The sequence below is a fragment of the Martes martes genome, assembly GCF_963455335.1.
Source record: "Martes martes genome assembly, chromosome: 6".
NCBI lineage: Eukaryota > Metazoa > Chordata > Mammalia > Carnivora > Mustelidae > Martes > Martes martes.
In genome coordinates this window covers 146,816,402-146,843,459 of record NC_137893.1, presented here as the reverse complement: position 1 = coordinate 146,843,459, position 27,058 = coordinate 146,816,402, and the positions used below count along the sequence as shown (strand labels likewise).

Sequence of the window (27,058 nt, the reverse complement as noted above, 5' to 3'; positions counted from 1 at the left end):
CGTAGGCTCCATGTTCAGTGGGAAGTCTGCTTGAGTCACCTCTCCCTCTGCCCCTCCCCCTGTTCTCTCTCTAAAATAAATAAATAAACCTTAAAAAAAAAAGAAAACCTCATTGCCATAAATGTCCTTCGTTATCTTGTTCAATGTTTTGAATCTTAATTCAGACTTGTCTGGAGCTATATTTGAACTCTTTTATTATTATTGTTATTGCTATTGTTATTGTTATTATTTTCCATGTTTGATGTACCTTTGAAACCATTTAGTGTCAATCTTTCTGTGTCACTTTCTTAAAAAACTGAAGAGGGTTTGCGGAAAGTCACTAGTTTAACATTTAATCTCTGCTCTTAATCTCAAAACACCCACTCTACCTGCCAGAGCTAACTGTTAGGAACAAGCAGATGGTCGGCTTGAGTGAGACTTTAGGCTCTCTTAGATATTCATACTTGAGGGCTTGTCCCTGGAAGTCAGCAAAATGAGAAAAACAGTCCAGTGACATTTAAAGCTGATCCTGAAAAGATGTCAACTCTACTCTGTAATACCCAGGGATAATACCCAGGGATAATACCCAGGAGCCCACATCTGTATGTTGGGAGTGTGTCCACACAGCAGCTGGAGTGATATTTACAGATGCATTATTATCACGTTATCCCTGTGCATATAGCAACTTGATGGGTTTCTGTTATTACTGAAATATAAGCTCTCTAACATGTCTTTTGAGTCCTGTGTGATGTGATTCCTACCTACTCCCCCAAAGTCACCTCTCCCCCCACTGCACCCACACTACCCGTGTCCGAGTTCTTTGAACTTCTTCCCACCTTCTCTTCTTGAAACCTATTTTTCTCTCTGTTGAATAATGCCGCCTCATTCTTTAAAGCAACAATTTAATTCCCTTAAGGGGGAATTAACATCTCACTTAGCCCACACCTACCCCTCTTACAACATCTTATAGTTTGTAGTCATAGCTTTTATATTGAGCAGTTGTAAGATGTATGAAGAGAACTCACAGAGCCAGAACAGGATGGTGTTTAGGAATGTGGGCTCTGGACCCAGGTGGCCTGCAGTCAAACACAACTTAGCCACCTAGTTGTGGGATCATAGCCAGTGTACTTAACCTTCCACAGTTAATGCCACAGTTCTTTCATCTGTAAAAATATCAGTAAAAGGAACTAAATCATATTTTTTGGTGAGGATTAAATAATTCAATATATGAAGTGCTTAGAACAGTTCCTGGCATGAAGTACATTCATATGTTGGCTATTAGTACTGTTGTTGTTATGGCAAATTGTACCTGTGGATTTGAACGTGAATTTGTGCTTATTATTTCCTCTTACACTGGTCTAGTAGTTCTCAGAGGGCAGAGAACATGATACTTACTCTGACTGTGTCTTTAGCAGTATCTAATAAATAACATTTGCTAAATTACTTAATTAACTCTAAAGCCATGAAATGACTTTGGCTTTCCAACATCGGTTAGTATCCGGCAAGATAACATTTATGAGACTATGCAAGGCGAAAAGTTGTGGATGGTAACAAGGGTAAAATTACTGGGGCTTTTTCTGCTTAACACCAAATAATGTGCTCAATCTCATAAGAAGTTATTAATTTATAGCACTCGCTTTCAGCTGTTAAACCAGAAGGACTAATACGGTTGGTACTTATCAGGAGTATGGTGGGGATACAGTTCTGTCAGTTAGACCAGAGCACAGTCCTGTGGCTGCTTCAGAAACTGTAAAGGAATTGGGATTAAATACAATTTGACTTTAAAATATGAAATGTAGAATTGAGAAATTCCCACTAAGACTGATTACTTCCTACAACCAGAACATATATGACATTTAGAGAGCACTGTTAAAAAAAAAAAAAAAAAAGACACAGAAGAAACCCACAAATCAATAAGAAGCTGCTTTACATCCTCATCCCACCAGCGAATCTCAGAATACCAAACTGTTGAATTGTGTGGGGAGTACGAAAGCCATCATTTTCTGTCCCTGCATTAAACTGGGCCCAGACACACTTTCCAGTCCCCATTATATTTTATTTAATTTTTTGTTGTTTACTTTTTGTTTCATAATCATAAACCTAACCCTGCAATCCGGCTAGACTTGCCGGGGAGTAAGGAAAACATGGAACCCATAGAACTGCAGCGAGAGCACAAAGATTATAGGACGTTTCAAGCAGATGGGGTGAAGAGGTGCTCTCCTGAGTTACAGAAGGAATACTCTAGTGGTTAAGATAAAACACAAGTCAAATATATTAGGCTTGTCCACAGTCAGCAATGGTGATCTTCCTGCTGGCCTTGCCCTTCCTGGACCCGAAGGACGCCATGGTGTCCACAGTATTCCCACCCCCTCCCATCTTGCCCAAGACCACACACTTGCCATCGCACTCAGTCTTGGCCATGCAGATGGAAACCTGGGAACCCTTCATGTTGGGTCCAGTGTTTGCCATGGATGAGATGCTAGGACCCATACGCTTCAGGATGAGATTCTCATCATTAAACTTCTCCCCACAGATGGAGTTACTTCTAGGGCCATTGTGGTGGGTAAAGTCACCACCCAGGCAATAAATTGCAAAATAATCCTGTGAAAGCAGGAAACTTTATAACCAAATCCTTTCTCCCAGGGCTCAGAGCACAAATAAAATCTTAAGATTTTATTTAGGGGTGCCTGGGTGGCTCAATGGGTTAAAGCCTCTGCCTTCGGCTCAGGTCATGATCCCAGAGTCCTGGGATCGAACCCCACATTGGGCTATCTGCCCAGTGGGGAGCCTGCTTCCCTCTCTCTCTCTGCCTGCCTCTCTGCCTACTTGTGATCTCTGTCTGTCAAATAAATAAATAAGATCTTTTAAAAAAAAAGATTTTATTTATTTGAGAGAGAAAGAATACAAGCAGGTGGGAAGGCAGAGGGAGAGGGAGCAGCAGACTGCTTGCTGACTGCAAAGCCCCACATGGGACTTGATCCCAGGACCCTGAGATCATGAGATGAGCTGAAGTCAGATGCTTCACCGACTGAGCCACTCGGGAGCCCCAGAGCACATTTTCTGCTGTCTTTGGACAGTTGTCTGCAAACAGCTGGAGGGAGACACAGTCCAAGGGTGTGCCCTCCACAGTGATGACAAAGAACATAGTGGGGTTGACCATGGCTGGACACTGCTGGTGGCTCCTGAGCGGCGGCATCTGCAAGGCTCCAATCCCTGTTTTACATAACATTGAGACCAAGCCATAATAACACAGCTGCTTGCTCCAGGAACAGCTCGCTTATCAAGGTTTCCTTCAAGACTTTTGCCTTGCTCTGCCCACCGACCCAAAGCTACTATTTTAAAGCTCTGCTCAAACTCAACCAAATCTGTTTTGCAAAGTTCACCTCATAATCCTTCATGCCAGGTCTGAAAACCTTATAAATATCCTTCCCTAACTATTCCCTTTTGAGACAACACTAGCTCTGCTGAGAGTATTTTCCATTTCTGGGGTGGGTGTGATAAACTCAGCTTTGGTTGATCAACAGCTGTGTGTGGCAGTCTTTGGGGATTTGACAGTCAGTAGATACAGTGTAAGTTTTTGGTGTAGATACACATTTATTCTTATTGAATATATGGCTAGGAATGAATTTTGAGGTCAGAGAATAGGCAGATGTTACATTGTCAAGTAATGGCCTCCTCCCTAAATCTCCCATGTATCAGCTATGTGAGCAACTTTGGCCAATGAGACATTGCAAACATGACATAAGCAGAAATTTGAAAAGGGAGTGTCCGCTTGGAACATTGACATCATGTGAAGAAGCCTGGATTGGTTTGTTGAAGACATGTGATCAACAGCCATCACTGAACATATGAGCGAAGTTGTTTTAGACTATCAGGTCCCAGGCAAGCCATAATACTGTAGTGCCATTCCCCGGTCTTGTCTTCCCTGAGCAACACCAGTAGAAGAATGATCCGGCTGAACTCAGCCTAAGTTGTTGATCCAGAGAATCATTAACAAATTATAGAATTACTGCTTTATGCCACTAAGCTTTGAGATGGTTAGTTAATGTGGCAATACATAATTGATATGGTGTCTATTAATCTGAATAGAAACTGCCAAACAGCTTTCCGAAGCAACACTCCCACCAGCAGTGTAGGAGAGTTTGAGTTGCTCCACATCCTCACCAACACTTGGTGTTGTCTTCCTTGGGTTTTTAGCCATTATTCACAGTAAGAATGTATTGCACTGTTTTGGATGAGTACTGAGTTGAGAATCTTTTCATATGTTTGTTAGCCATTTGGATCTCTTTTTGTGAAGTTCTTGTTCAAGTTGATTGCCCATTTTAAAAATTTTGATATTTTTCCTTTTAGGATTGATACTGGAGTTCTTTGTAGGTTCAGGACAGGAGTCTTTCTGTCAAGTATATGGAGGGTAAATACTTTCTCCAATAATCAGTAGCCTGCTCTTCGATGTTCTCAACAGTGTCTTTTGATAATCAGAAGTTTTGATGAATTCTAACTTATTTTCTTTTCATATATTGTTAGTATTTTTTGTGCCCTGTTGATGTCCTTGTTTACCAAGGCCAAGAAGACACTTTTCTGTGTACTCTTTTCCAAGCTTGTGGTAGGTTGTCATGATGATAACCAATTTCTTCCCTATACACACATCATGCCATTCCCCTAATAATAGAAAGAAAATATTCTTCCTTTCCCCCTTGATTCTGGATTAGTGTCCTCATGACTCACCTGACCAATAGAATACTATGAAAGTAGACATTCTGGAACTTTGAGTATTGGTCACAAAAAGTTTTAAACCTTCCACCATGGTTTTTTAGAACACTCACACTAGAGGAAGCCAGCAAGCATGTTAGAAGTCTAACCACCCTGAGAGCACTTGGTGGAGAAGAAGGGCTCCCCATAAGGACCCAGGTATTTCAACCATCACAGACAAAGCACCAGGCATATAAGTGAAAGAGCATATTTTGATTTGATTTGATTTGATTTGATTTGATACCCCAAAGATGCTATATGAAGAAGAAATGAGGCCCCAGACATATGGCCCCATCTGAGCTGTGACGGCCATTTTCCACCTTTTAAGCCATCCTTGCTGAGGACCCAGATATCACAGAGCAGAAATGAGTGTTCCTGGAAGTCATCTCTCTGAACCAAAACTGACAAGTGGCTGTGTCCTAGGGCTACTCTAGAGTGGTGGTGTATTTAGGGTGGGTTATTGCTGGGTTATTCGTGGTATCACCCTTTATTGGTTACTGTATTCTCATTGAACCTGAGGGGAAATTAATGCAGGGCCTATTGCGTCTCTCCCACCAGACTTACAAAGTCTGGTGTTTCTATCCTTTTTCACAGAACTGATGTTACATTAATAAAAATAATGTAGTATGAGCTTTCAGAAAAGGAGACTTTCTTCAAAAATATTCAGTTCCTCAGGGTGCCTGGGTGGTTCAGTTGGTTAAGCATCCAACTCTTGATTTCTGCTCAGGTTGTGCTCTCAGGGTTGTGAGTTGGAGCCCCGCCGCAGGCTCCCTGCTCAGCGGGGAGTCTGCTTCTCTCCTCCTCACTCTCCTGCCCCTCCCTCTGCTCGTGCTGTCTCTCTAAAATAAATAAATAAATCTTTAAAAAAATGTGCAGTTCCTCAAACAAAGGTAATATTTATTATTCCTCAAATAATTTAGGAAGTTTTTAGGGCTCAAATATTTCTACTGATTAATTTAGTCTGACTGTATTCTTCCCCTGAAACTACTATTATGATATGATCATGTTGGAATGTTTACTACCAGTCAAAATTATGAGAGGCATTTATCATAGTTCAGCTTACAGAATTTTTACATTGAGAATTAAAACAAGACAATCAGGGTGCCTGGATGGCTCAGTTGGTTCAGCTCAGGTCATGAACCCAACATTGGGCTCCCTGCTCTGTGGGGGGTCTGCTTCTCCCTCTCTCTCTGCCCTCCTCCCACTCATTCTCTCAATCTCTCTCTCAAATAAATAAATAAGATCTTTAAAAAAATAGGAAAATCAAATTAGCTAACGTCCTTACTCTTAAATTAAATAATATTAGCAACGTTTATAGACTTAAGTATAGACTCAAAGTGGAAATAATTTGGCAATGCTGTTGAATCTTTCCAAAACCATTTTAGGGCAATTTAACCATTTGTTCAGGGTTTTGATGACTTAATGGAGGAAGAGTCAAAACCTGGGAGTTACCCCCTTGAGTGGAAATACACGCTGTATATTTTCTCCATCTAAGGATGCGTTCTGACCCTGAGGCCAAACAGCTGCACACCCTGGGGATGGTGGGTCCACAGTCAGCCTTCCGCCCTAGGCTGGCCCACTGTTCCCTGCCCACCACATAGGAGCTTCCCTCACTGGCTGCTCTTCTCAACCACATGTGCTCTCAAACGTCCGTATAGTCATCTTGCTTTTTATAGTTACGGCAAACACTTGCATTAATGCAAACGCAGTATTAATAACAGTTTAAAAAACCCCCTTAGATTTGTGGAATAATTCGTATTTTACAACAAAATAACCTAGGTTTCAAAGAGATTAAGTCGCATAAGCAAGGATACACATTTAAAATATGACGGAGCTGGGATTTAATTCTTTCAGTAACTAAATGGTCTCTGCTCTTCCCACTGCTCTTTAGTGAAGGGAAATAAAAGTTAAAGACTAGAAAGGAAAGAAAAGGGTTATTTTCTGAGATCCAGGGCTAAATCTGGATGCTAACAATTACTATATACACCATGACAAATTAATGACAAGTGTCAATTCAGAAGGAGGAACGTTTTCTTCATTTCTGGGGCATCTTCATGGAAACGTACTGTACCCAGCCTCTGAGAAGGGTATTACTGTGTACAAGTGAGGAATCCCATTGAGGTGTTTACTCTATGTTAACTAACTGGAAGTAAAATAAAAATTTAAGAAAATAAAAAATAAATAAACTGAGGTGTTTAAGGACTAGACAATTTAATCATAAGATGTTTGAATAATGTTTGTAAACAAGGAATAATGAAATGGGGACTTTGAAGGGATTATAGGGAAGAAAATCAGTTTAATGAGGAGAGAAATACCTTTCTTAGGTCAATCTGAAGAGGTTTTAAATTCTGAACTGTTGTTACTGTACAAACAGCCTCTAGACCATGACAGAATTCATAGTAATTCCCCTTGAGTTTATGATTCATATGTAGGAAAGGAAAAGTTTTCATCTCCTAAAAGTCGGGGATGACTTTTGATACACACAGAAATTCCTCAGTGGCTTTTTTCCCTCTTTTATAGGGTTTACATTGAATTAAGAAAAAAATTATAAAACATTTAACAGCAAATGTAAACTCGGACTGTGCTGTGATAGATCCACTTGTAATCTTGAAGAACAGACAGAATTAATGCATCAATTAAAGTGAAGGACTGATTGCTGGATGTAGTTAATCAGTTAAAATTAATAATTAATTAATTTTATTAATTAATAAAAAAATTAAAATTAATAATATCCCAAGTTATTACTGATTGCGTACTATCTACAAGGCATTTAATAACAATACCCAAAATGGTGCTAAAAGGATTAAATAAATAATGGCTTTATGATCAAGGAATTTATAGACTAATAGGAGACATATAAATTAATAATATTAACTAGAAAAACTGTCATTTCAGTGTATAAAATGCAACCTGTTTGAGGTATTTACTCTGTTTACTCTAGTAGAGAACATTTTTAAATCAAAGAGACTCAGATAATTTTACAAATATTATGTGATTTTAAGCTAAACACTAGAGTATGGGAAAGATTTGGACTGGGGATTTGCACGGGCAATGGGGGAACAGGTAATGTCATGATACTAACAGTTAAAGAAAAATGAGTGAATTTCTGAGGGGTAGAATTCTCCTATAGGGACTATCGCCTATCCAGTATGCAAGGATGACTGTACAAGTAGATAAAACAGGGCTGGGGCTGATGATTAGGTGACCTGTACATGCAATATACATTCGGTAGCAAAAGCAATGTTACCCAGTGGACAACAGCAAAAGTTCAGACTTGTACACACCACTTATGAACCCCACTTATCTTCCGTGTTACCTGCACTAATTTACATAGAATCTATAAACCATAGTTTTGTTATTTTAAAAAATTGGATGAAAATACCTACATCCATTCTTTGAGAGGCTTGAGACTGTATACTTACTTTTATAACGTAAATAAAATATGCAGTTAACTTTGTAGAGGAAAATCTATCTTTCAGTAGAAAATTAAACATTACCGGATTTTGATTGTGTAAATTATATATTATATATTATTATTAATTGTAAATTATAGATAAACTGAGAGCAATGCAAAATAACTCTTGTCAGCGACATGTGAATTCAGTTCTGTGAGGTAGAAAAGGGATTGGCTTCTCTCCCCACAGCAGAAGAAGCAATTTCTTTTCTCCTTTTGCACATTCATTTCAACATTCCTTCGTGTATTATAAATTTGTGGTATTTGACTTCTTTTTATTTTTTCATTTTTATAAGATTTTATTTATTTTTTTAAATCTTTTTTCAAAGATTTTATTCATTTATTTGACACAGAGAGAGACAGTGAGAGAGGGAACACAAGCAGGGGGAGTGAGAGAGGGCGAAGCAGGCTTCCCACTGAGCAGGGAGCTCGATGCGGGACTTGATCCCAGGACTCTGGGATCAGGACCTGCGCAGAAGGCAGAGGCTTAACGACTGAGCCACCCAGGAGCTCCAAGATTTTATTTTTTTAAGTAATCTCCGCACTTGATGTGGGACTCAAACTCACGACCCTGAGATTAAGAATTTCAGTCTCTACCCACTGAATCAGCCAGGAGCCCCTTGACTTTTTTTTTTTTTTTTTAACTGGTTATTAAGTGTGCCTGATTCCTTCCTTAATTGGGTTGAATAAAATCTTTAACACGTTTATTTTATATCTCTGTGAAAATCACCTTACTGTTCTTCTAAGACTTAATTCTTTTTACTAAATATTATTTTGCTGAGATAGATCGATATTCCGTCTGGCTATGGTTGGTTCCTGCTGACTCTGGATACACTTCAGGGTATTTATCCATATTTTTAAAGACCCAAGGGTCTGACACATGGGCTAATTTTATTATAAACACAAAGAAAACGGCGGTATTTGGAAAAAACCGAAATTCACCTAGAACTGCCTTTGTTGCTCGGTCATTGCTGCCTCCCCAGAACCTTCCTCAACGCCCCTTTTACCTCTTTATTCCTTAGGGTGTATATGAGTGGGTTGAGCATGGGCGTCACCAGGTTGTAGAAGAGGGTGAGGAACTTGCCTTGGTCCTGGGAGGAGCTGTTTCCGGGCTGCATGTACATGTAGATGATGCTCCCGTAGAACAAGGAGACCACGGTGAGGTGCGAGCTGCAGGTGTTGAACGCCTTCCGGCGCCCGGCCGCGGACTGGATCTTCAGCACCGCGGCGGCGATGTAGCCGTAGGAGACGAGAATGAGAGCGAGGGGCAGGAGGACGATGAGAATCGCGAAGGTGAAGGCCAGCATCTCCACGGCGCGGGCGTCCACACAAGCCATCTTGATCAGCGCCGGCATTTCGCAGAGGAAGTGGTTGATCCGGCGCCGGCCACACCTGGAAAGAGTCATTGTGAGGGGGGACATGACGATGGCGTTGACCAGTCCGCTCCCCCAGGCCACCGCCACCAGCCGTAAGCACAGCTGGGGGTGCACGATGACCAGATAGTGCAGGGGCCTGCAGACGGCCGCGTAGCGATCGTAGGCCATCACGGCCAGGAGGATGCACTCGACGCTGCCCACGGAAAGGAAGGAGAAAAGCTGGACCACACAGCCGGCGTAGCTGATGGTCTTGTCAGGGCCCCAGAGGTTCACCAGCATCTGTGGGATGCAGCTGGTACTGAAGCACAGATCTAGAAAGGAGAGGTTGGCCAGAAAGAAGTACATTGGGGTGTGGAGTCGAGTGTCCAAGATGCACACGAGAATGATGGATGAATTTCCCAGCACGGCCACTGAGTATAGGATGAAATTCACTATGAAGAGCACCAGCTCCAGCTTGGGGCGGTCCGAGAAGCCCACCAAGATAAAACCGTACTCTGAGCTGTCGTTGGATTTTTCCATTGTCTTCCTTTCACATCGTCTGTGTACCTGGTAAGGATAAAATGAATACCTGATCTGTATTTTCTGAGAACCAATGAATGTGGGGAAGTTTAAGGAACCGATAAGCCATCAAGTGTGGCAACCCATCCTACACGAGGCGAGCGTCTGCCAGCCATTTAAGCCCTTCATCATTTGTTCAAACATGTAACACAAACTACTTCAGTGTTGGAAAATTCCAATTTACAATCATCATCCTTTTGCCAAGTAGGGATTTTCTTCCTCATTCATAAGACAAAGTATTTCAACTTTATTGAATATACATCATATCTAATCTCTCTTCCTACGACAGCCATTTAAATATTTTAAGCTAAAAAAAACCCTAAATTTTCTTTAGGCCAAGATGTTTAATTTCCTACAATGATTCTTCCTATAACAAGGTTATCAGGTCTGCTATCACCTTATAACCATCTTCCACATACCCTTAATGTCAATAATGACCTTCTGGAACTGTGACAACCAGGGCTGAGTTCAGTATCCAAGATATGGTTTGAAAAACACAAAGTACAGGGAAACTACTGCCTATCGTGACCTGGATATTATATTCTTTTTTTTTTTTTTCAAAGATTTATTTATTTGAGAGAGAGAGTATAAGCAGGGGGAGGGGCAGAGCAAGAAGCACACTCCCCACTGAGTGCAGAGCCCAATGAAGGGCTTGAAACCCAGGACCCTGAGATCACGACCTGAGCTGAAGTCAGACAACCAACTAAGCCACCCAGGCACCCCTAGATATTATATTCTTTATCAAGGTGCTGTAAGTCTCCATTACTTCATAGTGTCAATGTTACCTTTTTACTTAGGTTATAATTGGATCTACTAAATATCTACTTATCCTATGAAATACTGTCAAATCTGATCTCTTTCATTCACTTCTCTGAAAGAAAAAGTCTTCTGTAGCCTAGAATCCCAGGAGATTCGGGGAAGATATTCTGTCCAGTAACAAAATGGCAACTTTGGATATATTTGTCTTCTGGTAGTCTTTTAGAAACATTGAAACAACATTGAAACAACCCATTAGCTTGCAGAAGAAAGGTGCATAGCAATAGGGATGAATGCAGAGAGAAGGAAGGAGACTGTGGTGCATAGAGTAATTTTTAAAAAAGTAAACTGAAAAGATTGACTCTAATATGGCTAAGAATAAAGAGAGCTGGATTCATAAAAGACAGACTCATAATTGGAATAGAGGATACTAGGATAATAGTGACCTAACAAAGAAAGGGAGACAAATTTGAAAATAGCAGAACGGCAGAAGGAAGGAAATATACATCATTCAGATCCTTTGTCATGTTGATTCTTTGATAATAGAAGCAAGAAAAAAAAGACTAAAATTATTAAGTGGACATGATAAAATATCTACTCTGCTGTGTGACCTAGAGAATCCTGGGCTGCTTCAATTAATGGCATATTCAAGAGTAAGCTGGGAAAAACTAAAGACAGAGTAGAACACAGATTGTTGTCACAAATATTGTTGTCATGAAAATTTCTCAGCTTCAAAGTTATTATAGTAAGTTTATTTATTTATTTATTTATTATAATAAATTTATTTTCTACAGTCAAATACATTATACCAAAGTAAAAGAAAGAAAGTTTTCTTAATTTTCTCTAATCATTGAGGCTTACCTGGTTTTAATTTCCCAAGTAATTTAGGGAGAACACATAGTAATGTTTTTTCCACAGGTTGGAATTTGTTACCCGGATTTCATGGAAGACTGTGCAGTTAATATAAGTAGAAAATACCAATAGGGTGATGTGAGACAAATGCACCAGAAATGCACCAGAAATGATATAGATGTAGTTACAAAGATCTCAACTTGCCCAGAAAGGGGATGACATCAAGCCCTGAACTGGCTTCATGCATCAGATTGTAGTTTCTTCTAGAAGCACTGTGAAAGCTGTGTGATTTTTCCAATGATTTGACTAAAGTGATAGGGTCATGATATATCCCCACCTCAGAGGAAAAGTAAAATGGAGTAATTGTCATAGGGTAGTTAAATTTTAGAGAAAAGAGGTCACTGTAATAAAAAAATTAGCATTAGCATTCTTCCCCTGTTTGCCCCCCATTTGGCCCAAATACCCAGCCTTCCAGAGGCTTTTAGGAGCCTTCAACCAAAACCCAAAGGCGAAGACTTCCTGCTGGCCCCAGAAGAAAACCTACACAGAAGTGGATGCTCTTATAGACCCAGATAGAAAAAATGGAGGACTAATTTCTTAGCACCAACGATGGTCCCTGGAGATTGACATAACACGTTTCCTTGATGAGACCACAGGGGCTGCATACACCTTTGGGTAATCAGCAGGTCTGTAGAAGAGACTAGAAGAATATATTCTTAGGGGAAATCTTGGAATAACACCAGAAGATTAGGAATCAAAACCCTTAGATTCTTTTCTTGGTTTCTATTTAGAGTCATATCCTCAAAATTTGATCTTTTATTTTTGTGGTTAACTATTTCTGGTGTTTGGTGAGACAAAAAGTTCAATTTTGGGGCACTTGTGTGGCTCATTTGGTTGGGCGACTGCGTTGGGCTCAGATCATGATCTTGGAAGTCCCAGGATGAAGTCCTGAGTCAGTTTCCCTGAACAGAAGGAGTCTGCTTCTCCCTCTGACTCTCCCTGCTCTCATGCTCTCTCTTTCATTCTCTTTCCAAATAAATAAATCTTTTTTTAAAAAGTTCAGATTTGGGGCGCCTGAGTGGTTCAGTGGGTTCAGTGGGTTAAAGCCTCTGCCTTCGGCTCAGGTCATGATCCCAGGGTCCTGGGTTTGAGCCCCACATCTGGCTCTCTGCTCAGCAGGGGGCCTGCTTCCCCCCTCTCTCTGCCTGCCTCTCTGCCTACTTGTGATCTCTGTCTGTCAAATAAGTAAATAAAGTCTTGAAGAAAAAAAAAAGTTCAAGTTTGGCAATATATTCCAAATATGAATGGCTTTTGAGCACCTCTTTATCCTTGAAAGGAGATTTAGTCTGTTTTCTGAGGAAAAAATTTTAAAGTCTAATTTCTTTCCCTCTTAATATAACTTTCAAAAGGATAACACAAAAGAGTATGTCAAGTGTCTCTTTGTCACTTGATTTATAACTTTAGTTTTTACTTAGATTGGTTAAAGTTCCTGGAATATAGTTAACATAAAATAAATACTTAGAATTTGATTGATTGATGTTCTTTAAATTATATACAAACAAAAAAACAGAAACCACACTGATTACCCTTTGGAGAAGGTAAAATTGCCCCCAAGAAACTCCAAAATGATAACGTCATGTCTTGCAACCAGTGCAGTCAAGGACTAGAAACATTCTTCTCAGAGTGATGATAGCCTAAGAGTAACCATAAATCATATTCACTGATGTGACACATTCCAGCTTACATGTTTTCCCCAAACTGATGTTATTTGAAACTCATGACCAACCTTTAAAAACCCACTTCCAAAGCAAAACATATATATAAATTAACTGGGCTTAAGATGGCATTTTATTGTTAAAAAAATAATAATGAAGTTTTAAAAAATGTAGGAACAGAGCATTACAGCCAGTAGACCAACTGCAATGGTTAATCAGTCCTCAGACAAAACCAGTTAATAGTTGTTGAAAACAGCAAAATAGCTACAATACATATTTGGACCAAAACAAATATTTTTAGTATCAAAGGGCTTTTCTGGCAGATAAGCTTTTCGGATAAGGGTTATACTTGCCTGGATAAGACAATGGGAAAAGGATGAGATAAAATGTAGTGAAATTGTAGTTCATATGACCCCAAAATACATGAAACCTTTTCAACCTCCTTTATATTTAAATACATAAAAATTAAATGGATTTTTAAAAGATTTTATTTATTTGTTAGACAGAGAGATAGCACAAGTAGGCAGAGCAGCAGGCAGAGGGAGAGGAAAAAGCAGGCTCTCCACTGAGCAGGTAGCCCGACGCGGGGCTCGATCCCAGGATTCTAGGATCATGACTTGAGCCGAAGGCAGCCACTTAACCGACTGAGCCACCCAGGCGCCCCTAAATAAATACAAATTAAAACAGTGAGATATTTTCAGATAGGTAATATCCGATCAGTGAAGATATGAGAGGATGGCACTCATACGCTTTATGTGGGAATGTAAATCAGGCTTAAATTTTTGGAGGATAGTATTACCAAATTTAAATTTGGCAGATGTACAAGTCTTTGACCCACTAATTCCAATTCCTGGAATTTATTATTAGGATTGCTTCCATAGATGTGTAAAGAGATAAATATATATCTCTATATCTATCTATAATACATAGTATGTATCGGTTACATTGAGGCTAAAAAAGGAAACAGACTAAATGTCCATTGACTGAGTAATAATTAAATCTTTGCATAGTTGTAAAATAAATAACAGAACAAATTACACAAAAAAATGTAGTATTTGTATGTTGATATTGCTGTTGATATAGAATTGATACGAAATTGATATAGAAACAAAAATAGAATATATAAAGTGTATTTCAAGTATATTATATATAAAATATTTTAAATATATTTAAGTATATTGACCATATAAAATTATATTAAATATAAATTGTTTTAAAACATGTTAAAATTAATAAAATTATTAAAATATAATTATGTTAAATATAGAAAAAACATTAAAGTTAAAAATTTGTTTTCAAGATTTCAGATATAGTACATTCTCACCTCTATGATTACACACATATGCAAAGATAATTGGTGTTTGGAGGAAATGAATTTTCGATCTTCATTTTTTTCAAATTAAAAAAAAGTTAACATATAACTATATAGAAATGTAACATGTAACCATGATTATGTTACTTTAAACATTTAAAAGAGTTAAATAAAATTTTGGAAGTGAATAAAAATAATTCAGCTTGAGTTTAACATTTAGGGTTGATTTCAGAACAATCTTCACCTCACAAAGAATACATGTTTTTGCATCTCACTCCTAAAGCGTGAACATTATTTGGATTATTATAAAATACATGCATATTTTACAGAGCCCGGGATTCCATCTTTGTGACACAGGACCACACTGACTGGGAGCACTCCAGTGGCTCAGTCTTCTGACCCACAGTCATGTAGCCGGATAATTACATTCAGCACTCCATCATATCCTCACACCACGCAGGACTTTGGTAGGAGAAAAATTATTTTTCCTCTTTCACAAATTGACATTTAGGTAGGGAACACAAATATTTTTTAAAATCAAAGCAGGAAAAATGATTTGTAGCACTGAGACCAAATCGCAATTTGGCTGATAAAATCTAGCACAGTTTCTGCTAGATATTAGTCTGATCCCTCTAAATCAAACTTCATTTCAATTCTGTGGGCTCAGACGGAAACTGTAAATGGAGCATTACCCCAAGTACTTTTGTTCCAACTATTTACTCGGTTTTTTTGCATTTTTTTTTAATAAATTAGCTCAATTTTCTTATTTGTTCAAGGTAACGGTATGAACAGTATGGAAGAAACCAAGTATGATAATACATTGTTTTCTACCTTTAAATATTTTACGTTTTTTTTCTTTCTTTCTTTTTTTTATAAACATATAATGTATTATTAGCCCCAGGGGTACAGATCTGTGAATCACCAGGTTTACACACTTCACAGCACTCACCATAGCACATACCCTCCCCAATGTCCATAACATTGTCACCCTCTCCCGACCCTCCTCCCCCAGCTACATTTTTTTTTTAAGATTTAATTTATTTGTTTGACAGAGCACAAGCAAGGGAAGCAGCAGGCAGAGGGAGAAGCAGGCTCCCCGCTGAGCAGGGAGCCTGATGTGGGATTTGATGGGGGAGGTCCCCTGGGACACGACCTGAGCTGAAGGCAGATGCTTAAGGACTGAGCCACCCAGGCTCCCTTTACAGTTCTTTATATGCGCATAAAGCTAATGAATCTAAATAACTAAGAAGAAAATGCAGGGTTTTGAGTCTTTTTTTTTTTCTATTTGCCCTTCTTCTAAGTGAAAAGAAAATAAAATGCCTATTATTTCATTAAACAAGTGACTTATTTGCCCTGAGAGTTATGTTCGCAAGGAGATGAGAAAGAAAGATGGAATCACAGACTGGAAAAACTGAAGAATGAGAAATGTTTGAATCTGTTGAAAACAGTTTTTCTTAGGCCATTTCTGCTTTCTGGTGAAACTGAAATATGGCTACGTTTACTCATGTGATTCCCTCTGGATTACTGGGGAGAACCTTAAGGGATTCTGTATGGTGAGGGCCATGAGCAATATTTAAAACTAGAGCAGGTGGGAGAGCAATTTTCAACTTCTGCCGTTTTTATAAAAGTTGGAAGGAAGGACAGGACCCTGGAGAGCTCATTACAAAGTCTTAGATCAGGACTGCTGATGACAGTGATCTCATCTTCTCCACGCCCACAGGGATCCGCTCTTGGAGGGTAGAACTGATTGCCACGTTTTCCCCGTGCTGTATGCAGCTATTAAAAAGTTTCCAATGAGTTTCATTATAATTCCCAAAATGGAGCAATCTCTAGGGTTATCTGCCTTAAAGGAGAAACAGTCAATTAAGAACTGATCGCGGTGGAGAATTAACTTGAGTCGGCCCCTGCCGATGGGCTCCCTTAGCTGTACAGTTGCTGCTCAGAGCTACTCAGTAGCCCTAGGGATTTGCTGAACAATGTTATGTACACTTGAACTTTCAAACAAAACACCAAATCTCAACTTTCCCCATATAACTGGAATAATCGTCCCCTCACTTGTGGATGGCATTTTGTTGAACAGGGATTTACTAGGAATATTTAGGAAAGCTGTTCTCTATCGGTGACTTTCTGTCGTTCCGTACTTACTCTTGAGCAGTAATTCCCATAAAAACTCGTAATTCAGGATTACTCTGGGAATACAATAAATTTATTTGGCAAACAGTTGCAGTCATTGTGAAAGACACATAGTATACAAATAAATTTTATGCATCTCCCCTTAAGGATAAAACAATCCAGACAAAGGTAAGAATGAGGAAGTTATAACATTGTAGCAAAATTACTGTTCTATTCAAGACAGAAAAAAAAAAGATAAACATTGGTTTATTGATTCTATTGTGTTGTTAATTGCTCATTATTTTTCCACTCTACCATATTTCTCTTCCCTTTAGATATTGTACTCCCTGCTGCATTCCCAATGCCTAGCAAAGTGTTAGCAGTAACTCAAGAAATGATATGTAAATATATCAGTTAATCTATAAGGTGATATTAAATATAACATGTGGAAGACTTGCTGTCTTTTACAAGGAACATTTTGCAACAACAAAAAAAAGCACAGGTAATTTTCGATAGAACAGATTCAAAATTATGACATCTGTATTATCTTTCATCTTCATGCATCTCTATTTAACATAAGTAAATATTTATCAGTTTATTCACAACTATGTATATGTAGTTAAATAAAAATAATAAGTGGAAACAGGTGATATATAGTAAAATTGAAGATTTACATATGTAATGTCCCAGAAACTCATACCTGTAGAAAAACTTGCACATGGATCCAAGCGATAGATACAACAATGTTGATAACAACTTTATTTGTTAACGAATCAAAATAGATGAATCTCACATGACATTAAATGAAAGTGAAGAAAGTCTGCCGTTGGTGAAGCCATCATGCTGGGACTTAGAAGCCATGTTACAGTTTAAACTTTACAATAATGTCAATGGAGGGTTTGGGGCAGCAGTGAGTCAGTGCCATGGTTTCAACTAAAGTATGCCATTAATAGATAAAGAAGATGTGTTATATATAGAATAGAATATTGTTCACCCATAAAAAGAATGAAATCCTGCCATTTTCAATGATGTGGATGGAGTTAGAGTGTATCATGTAAAGCTAAATAAGTCAGAGAAAGACAAGTACTACATGATTTCACTCATATGTGGAATTTATGAAACATAACAAAAGAGCAAAGGAAAAAAGAGGCAGATCAAGAAATATACTCTTAACTCCAGAGAACAGGGTTATCAGAAAGGGGTGGGGGGGTTGGGTCAAACAGGTGATGGGCATTAAGGAGGACACTTGTGATGAGCACGGGGTGTTGTATGTAAGTGTCCAGTCACTATATTGAACACCCGAAATTAATATTATACTGTATGTTAACTAACTGGAATTTAAATAAAAACTTTAAAATGGATCACCTGGTAATAAAATAAATAATAAAAAAATAAAATTTTAAAATTTTAAAAATAAAATAAATAAAAAAGGGGCACCTGGGTGGTTTAATTGGTTGGGCACCCCACTCTTGATTTCAGCTCAGGTCTTGATCTCAGGGTCCTGGGTACAGGCCCCACATTGGAGCTCCATGCTAGGCATGAAGCCTACTTAAAAAAAAATAAAGAACTTAAAAGAAAATCACTTAAAATAAATAAAATAAATAAAATGATTTTTAAAAAGTATGTCATGAATAAACATATTTTAGCATTACCACTGGTGTGGGAATGAATTTGAAGAAGACAAGGTTAGAGGCCAAGGGAGAAATTAAGAAATTGTTGTAGTTACATAGATGAGTGATAGAAGTAGGAAGTAAAAACAAATTCAAGAAATAAGGAGATATTGAAGAGGAAAACTGACAAGATTATTTATTGCATGCAAACAATGAGAAGAAGGACTGACTTGTGGCTGCTGCTTGAAATTCTGGTTTGACCAATGGAATCCTGTCTATAATCTCAGTTTCAAGTATCTCTCTCACAAGCAACACCTTGGATTTTTCCAGCTAACTTCATCTTGAGCTCTGATTCTAATTATCCTTAACTGCTCCAATCCATTGGTCTACCTTTTTTCCTTTCCTATCCGCTTTCTTCCTTAGCCAAAATATGCAATAACAAAACTTTGGTTATGTTCAACCCTCTATCAAACACCTACTTCTCCTAATGCAGCTCAATATGACTAGATAAAACTCTATTTTGTTTCAAATCCACAACCGCATACCTCAAGTAAGCCCCAGTGCTGCTGGGCAGTTGTGCCCTATATCCTCAGTCCTATACTTCCCACTGGCATGTCTCCTAGTTCCTCAAGCCACCTGGACCTCCTCATTCACTCTCACTGTCAGTTTATGAACTTTGCACCTAGTTCTTCTGAGAAAATCAAGGCAATCGGAGAAAACTTTACAGACTCCTCTTTAGTGACCTCCTCTCCCACCTGCTGATGTCACGCCCCTAAGTATCCTCTGCCATCCTTCCTGTTACAACAAATGAAAACTCACCGTCAGAGCAAAGCCAGACCCTCCAGGAGTTCATCATGTCCCATCTGCCTCATCTTCTCAGGGGTAGAACTCCAGGAATTTGCCCATCCTTCTAGATCAACAAGTTCTCACTTTTTGCTATCTCATTCCAAGGAGGAAACAAATATACCATTAATTCTAACATCTTAAAAAAAAAAATTTGTCAAGCCCGATTTCCCCACCAGATATATTTCTATATAATTTAATCCTCTTCACAGAAATATTCCTCAAAGAAACTCTATTTCTCCCATTCTTTTTTTAATTTAATTTCTTTTCAGTGTAACAGAATTCATTGTTTATGTACCACACCCAGTGCTCCATGCAATACATGCCCTCCATATTACCCACCACCAGGCTCCCCCAACCTCCCACCCCCCGCCCCTTCAAAACCCTCAGATTATTTTTCAGAGTTCATAGTCTCTCATGGTTCATCTCCCCCTCCAATTTCCCTCAACTCCTTTCTCCTCTCCATCTCCCCATGTACTCTGTGTTATTTCTTATGCTCCACACATAAGTGAAACCATATGATAATTGACTCTCTCTGCTTGACTTATTTCACTCAACATAATCTCTTCCAGTCCTGTCCATGTTGATACAAAATGGGCAGAAGACATGAACAGACACTTCTCCAATGAAGACATACAAATGACTATCAGACACATGAAAAAATGTTCATCATCACTAGCCATGAGGGAGATTCAAATTAAAACCACATTGACGTACCACCTTACACAAGTTAGAATGGCCAAAATTAGCAAGACAGGAAACAACGTGTGTTGGAGATGATGTGGAGAAGGGGGAACGCTCTTACACTGTTGGTGGGAATACAAGTTGGTGCAGCCACTTTGGAGAACAGTGTGGAGATTCCTCAAGAAATTGAAAATAGAGCTTTCCTTTGACCCTGCAATTGCACTACTGGGTATTTACCCCAAAGATACAGATGTAGTGAAAAGAAGGGCCATCTGTACCCCAGTGTTCATAGTAGCAATGGCCACGGTCGCCAAACCGTGGAAAGAACCAAGATGCCCTTCAACAGATGAATGGATAAGGAAGATGTGGTCCATATACACTATGGAGTATTTTGCCTCCATCTCCCATTCTTTTTTTTTTTTTTTAAAACAATATCTTTTTGTCCAGATGATTTTGAGTGAAATACCTTCTTTGTTTTTCCAAATGGTGGCTCATGACATTTTAAGATTTTATTTATTTATTTGACAGAGATCACAAGCAGGCAGAGAGGCAGGCAGAGGGGGAGGGGGAAGCAGGCTCCCCGCTGAGCAGAGAGCCCGATGCGGGGCTCGATCCCAGGACCCCGAGATCATGACCTGAGCTGAAGGCAGAGGCTTTAACCCACTGAGCCACCCAGGCGCCCCTCCCATTCTTTTTTAAACCTACTCTAGTCTGGCATTTGAGCCTGCCATTAATACAGAAACAGTTTTTGTCAATTCCCCAAATTGGCCTCCAGTTTTCCAAATACAACGGCGAATTTTAATCCTTATTTGACCTACTGTCCTCTCTCCTTATTACACTTTCTTCGGGTGACTGTCTCTATCAGTGAGTATCAGGTCCATGTCGTAGTGGGAGGAGAGAGGTGGGTGCTGTCTTGGATTATAGGTCTCTAGATCACGAGGGTCTAAGAGACACAGTTGCACACTCCATGGAGTTCCTAGACTTTGGGCTGGATGCCAGGAATGATATGGACTTTGAAGATGTCTCTTTCTTGGAGGGGTTGAGCATATTTTGCAGGAAGGGAAAAAAACAACAGTGTTTGATGATGATGAGAGTGAATGAGAGTCATTGTAAGCACCATTCATCAACTGTTCCCATTTCTTATACCTTCTGTATCCATATGCTAGGATTGTATTTCCCTGATCCCTTATATTAAGTTAATGACCATGTGACTTGATTTGGTCAGAGAAATGTGAGCAGAAGTAACATTTGTCCCTTCTAGGAAGAAGCTCTAAAACCCCAGGAACAGTTCCCCTCTGCTGGGCTGATCAGGAAAGCACAACTGAGTGTGAAACCTCTACTCTGTTTGTCCCAGAGTGACTTTGATGAACAGCTCTCTTAAGGGCTTCACTGGATACCAGTATTAAAGAGAAGTAAGCTTTTGTTGTATTAAGTTACTGTGATTTTGGTTTGTTTATCATCTTAGCACAGCATAGACCACCTTGGCTGGAACACATTCCTGGCTCCCGCTCCAGCTGTCCATACCTGTCTTGTTCTTCAAAGAGATGTTCATTTATGCTTTTGTCTCTTAGCACTTATTCTGCCTTCTGACTAGCGTTCTTCCCTCAGGTGTGCTCTCAGCTAGCACACATAGAACTCCTTCAAGACCTTTGCTCAAACCCTACCTTCTACCTGAGGCTTACCTTGACCTTGCTGTTTCTTATTGAGAGTCCCCATCACCATTCCCAAATTCTCCAAATCCTTCTGTATATAATGATCACCTTCTTGTGTATGTTTTATTAGGTGTAAGATTTATTTTATGTAGTCTTTGATAGAATGCAAGTCCTGCAAAGGCAGAGATTTTTGTCTATTTTGTTTACTCATGTATCTCAAATTTTACAACAGTCCGTGAGTTTCATAGCTATCCAATAAATATTTGCTAAATAAATTGAAATAACAAACACAAGTATGTGTGCAAGTAAAGTCATAAATAGGATTTTAGTCTAAGCTATGTAGAATCTAATATTCTGAAATTCATCAAAAATAGGAAAAGTAAGAATATTTTTAAAAAAGAGAACATCAAGCTCATGGAAACAGAGAACAGATTGGTGGCGGGGGTCAGGGTTGGGCACGTGAAATGAATGAAGGGAATCAAAGGTATAAATTTCTAGTTATAAGATAGATAAGTCCTGGGGATGTCATGTACAGCATAGTGACTCTAGTTAATAATACTGTATTGCATATTTGGAAGTTGCTAAGAGAGTAGATCTCAAAAGTTCTTATCAGAAGAAAGTTTGTAACTTTGTAAGATAACAGATGTTAACTAGGCTTACTGTGGTGATCACTTTGCACTGGATACAAATAATCATTATGTTGTATGCCTGAAACTAATATAATGCTGCATGTCAATTATACCTCAATAAAAAAAGAAGAAATACCTACAGGCTATATCTACAGGTGTGAAATTAAGAAAAAGAGACCTGGACTGAAGATATAATATGTATATATATATATCTTTATATAGAATATGTATATATATATATATCTTTATATAGATATAAGATATATAAATATGTATATATATATAAGATATATATATAAGATATATATATAATATATAAGATATATATATATCTTATATATTATATATATATCTTATATATAAGATATATATATAAAGATATATATATAAGATATATATAATATATATATCTTATATATTATATATATATCTTATATATCTTATATATATATTATATATATATATATTATATATATATATATTATATATATATATATATTATATATATATATATAATATATATATATTATATATATATATTATATATTATATATATCTTATATATATATCTTTATATATATATCTTTATATATAAGATATATATATAATATATAAGATATATATATCTTATATATTATATATATATCTTATATATAAGATATATATATCTTTATATATATATCTTTATATATATATCTTTATATAGATATAAGATATATAAATATGTATATATTTATATGTAGATATATTATATATATATAATATATGTATTATGTATAATATATGTAGATATATTATATATATATAATCTTCCTTATCAACTGATTTTTTCTTTATCATTCCCATCAAATCATTGCCATCATTATCACGTCCAGCATTTACAGAGTCCCATGTCCTTGAGCTTGCATACTTCAGTCATTCTTCTAGTCATTACATTTTTTAAAAATTATTGAAATAAAATGTTTATCAGGTGTTTTCAGGAGAAGCAGATACAGTAGTTGGAAAATGAACATCTGGCTTCAAGGAGCTGACACTGTAGGAGGACATGGAGCATACATTTAGTTCTTTGATTTATTCTAATTCATCATGAAGCATTCTAAGGTAACTTCTGCTTCCAAGACAATCTCTCTCAAAGGTTGTTTGACATAACAGGAGAAGTAGAGCACAACTCTAAGTACGTAGATTGCAGAATGAGTATTTTGGTGGGCTGGTGGAAGACTATGAAGGACGGACCATACCTCTTGGTTGGCACCAGAGAACAGATACATGAGTAACAAGAGTCACTGAGAAGAATGAAATAATCCAATTTAAAAATGGACAGAGGACCTGAATAGACATTTCTCCGAAGAACACATCCAGCTGACCAATAGACATGTGAAAAGATGCTCAACATCACTCATCATCAGGAAAATGCAAATCAAAACCACAGTGAGATACCATGTTATGCCTGTTAAAATGGCTAAAATCAAGAAGATGAGAAACAAGGAGTGTTGACAAGGATATGGAGAAAAAGGAACCTTCATGCACTGTTGGTAGGAATGTAAATTGGTGCAGCCACTGTGGGAAACAGTATGGAGGTTCCTCAGAAAGTTAGAAATACCATATGACCCAATAATTCTGCTACTGGGTATTGACACACGGAAAATGAAAACACTGACTCAAAAAGATGCATGCACCCTTATGTTTATTGCAGCATTATTTACAACAGCCAAGATGCCGAAACTACCTAAGTGTCAATCAGTAGATGAACAGATAAGGAAAATGTGATGTATATACACAACGGAGTATTACACAGTCATAAAAAAGATGAGATTGTGCCATTTGAGGGAATATGGATGGACCTAGAGGGTATTTATGCTAGCTAAAATAAATCAGCCTGAGAAAGACAAATACCATATGGTTCCATTTATGAATGGATAAACAAATAAAAATGAATAAACAAATAAAAAGCAGAATCAGAACTATAAATTCACAAACTGGTGGTTGCCAGAGAGAAGGGGTTGGGGGTTGGGCAAAATGGGAAAAGGGGAGAGGAAGATATAGGCCTCCAGTTATGGAAGGATTAAGTCACAGGAATAAAAAGCCAAGCATGAGGAATACAGTCAGTGATACCATCAGAGCATGTTATGTTAGCTACATTATGGTGAACGTAGCATAATGTGAAAACTTGTCAAATCACTAAATTGTACACCTGAAACTAATGTAATGTGTGTCAACTATACTCAAAAAAGAAAGAAAACAAAAAACACCAAAATACATTTTTCTTGAAACTGGTTTGGATTATAAAAATTAATTTCTCAGAATTGCAAAAAAAATGAGATAAAGTTAGTTTGTATGTCTTATTCTAAATGAATCTATATTCTAAATGAATTCACATAAAGGGTTATACATATTTTTAATAATCACAATGTAACTGATAGTAGCTTACAGAATTTCCCTGTAAATCATTTTCTACCAGCATAAAATTATACGTCAGGATAAAATAAAATATACCAGTATAATATAAATCAACTAATTCTTCATTTAAAAATCAAAAACTACTTCAATTTTGATCTTTTGTCTATGTTCTCATAATTTACCAAGTTTCACTGACATTGGCTTTGAATGTACATTTGCTTCTAGTTATCTGATATATCATTTATTAGGACCTTTAGAAATAAATCAATTTTCACTGAGGGAAGTATTATGTTTTCAATATACTCTATTAGTATTTTGCTTCCATTTAGTCCTTTAATGATAGTTACTTTTAATAAGAAAGAAAACTGAAATTGGAACTTGGCAGATCAGGTTTATTTCTCTCATCAGTTTTCATTATATTATGGCAAAAATACATGGTATTGCTGCAGGTTTTAAGGAGAATCATGACAAATGTATCTTTCAGTTATTGTATTCCTTATATGTATAATATATTGGTAGAAGAAAACAAGGAAGAAAAACAACACAATTAAATAACTATAACATGAATAAATCACTTAACACCAAAAAACCCAACTGATGATATAAGCATGTTCTACTTCCCTAGCACGTCGATGAACTTCTAAGGGAGACAGGATGATCCAATCTGCATTCTCTCAGGGAGACCAACCTGCAATGAGATGGTTGTTGTGCAAGCCAAGTGTATGAACAAGAGATCATTGGAAATCATGACACGGCATGCTATTTTAAGATCCAGGGTTTAAGAGATAATAATAATATTGACAATTGGGAGAGTTATGAAAAAAATTTCAAAGAAGTTAAAAATTAGCTCGACCCAATAATACCTAAGATTTGATCTATAAAGGAAATAAAAAGGGTGCTTTCATTTAGGAGGAAAACATGAGTATAGGAACTTGATAAGAGAATGAAAATCTGGGTGCAATTCTAGATGGAAAATTAGCGATTTTTATTATCATGCTGATGTGGGAGTAGGTAGTGAGAATTTAAAGCTAGGGTTGTAAACTTCAAATCCAACTTTAAAGTAGCGGCTTTTCAGGGTTTTGGTAAACCTCTCTTAATTATGTGGGGGAAAAAAATAGTTGTGTTTGTACTACTGATATTACCAGAGCCATGATTTCTGGCTTTTACCACATTCTCAGGCCTAAGTTCAGCAAACGATGCAAACAGTGATGTAAAGTCACACAGTTTGTGGTCAGCTGGAAGCCTCCTTCCAGGTACTGGTTCAATGAGTGCGTTGAGGCACCAGGACCTATTGTAGCTTTCTGTCGATCACATTTTATTTGAGGGAGATCATTACAATAGTGTCCATGTTGGAATAATGAAAACAGGGCAACTTGAAGAAAAGTTAGGAAACCAAGTAAATATTAAGTGCTTACAACGTCGATCATTTGCATATCCCTTATTTCTTGACTAAGAAGACTCTTGCAACTAACCTTTTAAAGGCCTCCTTTACATCTTTATTCCTAAGTGTGTATATAAGGGGGTTCAGCATGGGTGCGATGATCCCATAGAAGAGGGACACCATCTTCCCCCGGTCCTTGGAGTTGGGGGATGGCGGTTGTAGGTACATGGAGATCGCGGTGCCGTAAAACAGTGACACCACGATCAGATGGGAGCCACATGTGCCAAATGCCTTTCGCCGGCCTTCGGCCGACTGGATCCTCAACACTGCTTGGACAATGAAAGCATATGATACTAGGATAAGCGTCAGGGGTATCAGATGGAACAGCACGCTTACAAAGAACAGTTCAGCCTCGTTGGCTGTTGTGTCTACACAGGACAACTTGAGCAGGGCAGGGACTTCACAGAGAAAGTGATCTACTACATGGGGGCCACAGAGTGGCAGCTGGAGAGTCAGGGTGGACAACCACACTGAGTTGCTAAAACCAATAATCCAGGATGCGGCTGCCAGCTGGAGGCACAGCCTCTGGTGCATGATAACTGAGTAATGCAGAGGCCGACAAATAGCTACAAACCTATCAAAGGACATGACGGCCAAGAGAACACATTCAGTGGCCCCCAAGGCTAGAAACATGAAGAGCTGGGCCACACAGCCGCCGTAACTGATCACCTTCCTGGTACTGTACAAATTTACGAGCATCTGTGGAACCGTACTTGTGGTGTAGCAAAGGTCCAGGAGTGACAGATTGGTAAGAAAAAAGTACATGGGGGTATGGAGTTTGGGATCCAGGCATGACACTAGAATAATGGTCAGATTCCCAAAGATAGTCACCATGTAAGAAATGAAGAAGACCACAAAGAGTGGGAGCTCCAGCCATGGTCGATCTGAGAAACCAAGAAGGATGAACTCCTGTGGGACACTCTCATTCACCTGCCTCAT

At 38.1% G+C, this 27,058-nt stretch overlaps 3 protein-coding genes across 3 annotated transcripts; all 3 read right to left on the bottom strand.

Moving 5' to 3' along the window:
• Positions 1-2,253: 2,253 nt before the first annotated feature.
• LOC308344436 (peptidyl-prolyl cis-trans isomerase A-like) lies at positions 2,254-4,783 on the bottom strand (the record flags this gene model as incomplete). Its single annotated transcript, XM_080805978.1, has 3 exons — positions 2,254-2,580; positions 3,005-3,192; positions 4,705-4,783. 3 exons carry the CDS (start codon positions 4,781-4,783, stop codon positions 2,254-2,256), a joined length of 594 nt encoding a protein of 197 aa, XP_080662104.1.
• Positions 4,784-9,147: 4,364 nt separating this feature from the next.
• On the bottom strand, positions 9,148-10,077 carry LOC308344167 (putative olfactory receptor 2W6; the record flags this gene model as incomplete). Its single annotated transcript, XM_080805647.1, has 1 exon — positions 9,148-10,077. One exon carries the CDS (start codon positions 10,075-10,077, stop codon positions 9,148-9,150), a length of 930 nt encoding a protein of 309 aa, XP_080661773.1.
• Positions 10,078-26,116: 16,039 nt separating this feature from the next.
• On the bottom strand, positions 26,117-27,058 carry LOC308344163 (olfactory receptor 2B6; the record flags this gene model as incomplete). The annotated part of the gene is made up of 1 exon (XM_080805643.1): positions 26,117-27,058. One exon carries the CDS (start codon positions 27,056-27,058, stop codon positions 26,117-26,119), a length of 942 nt encoding a protein of 313 aa, XP_080661769.1.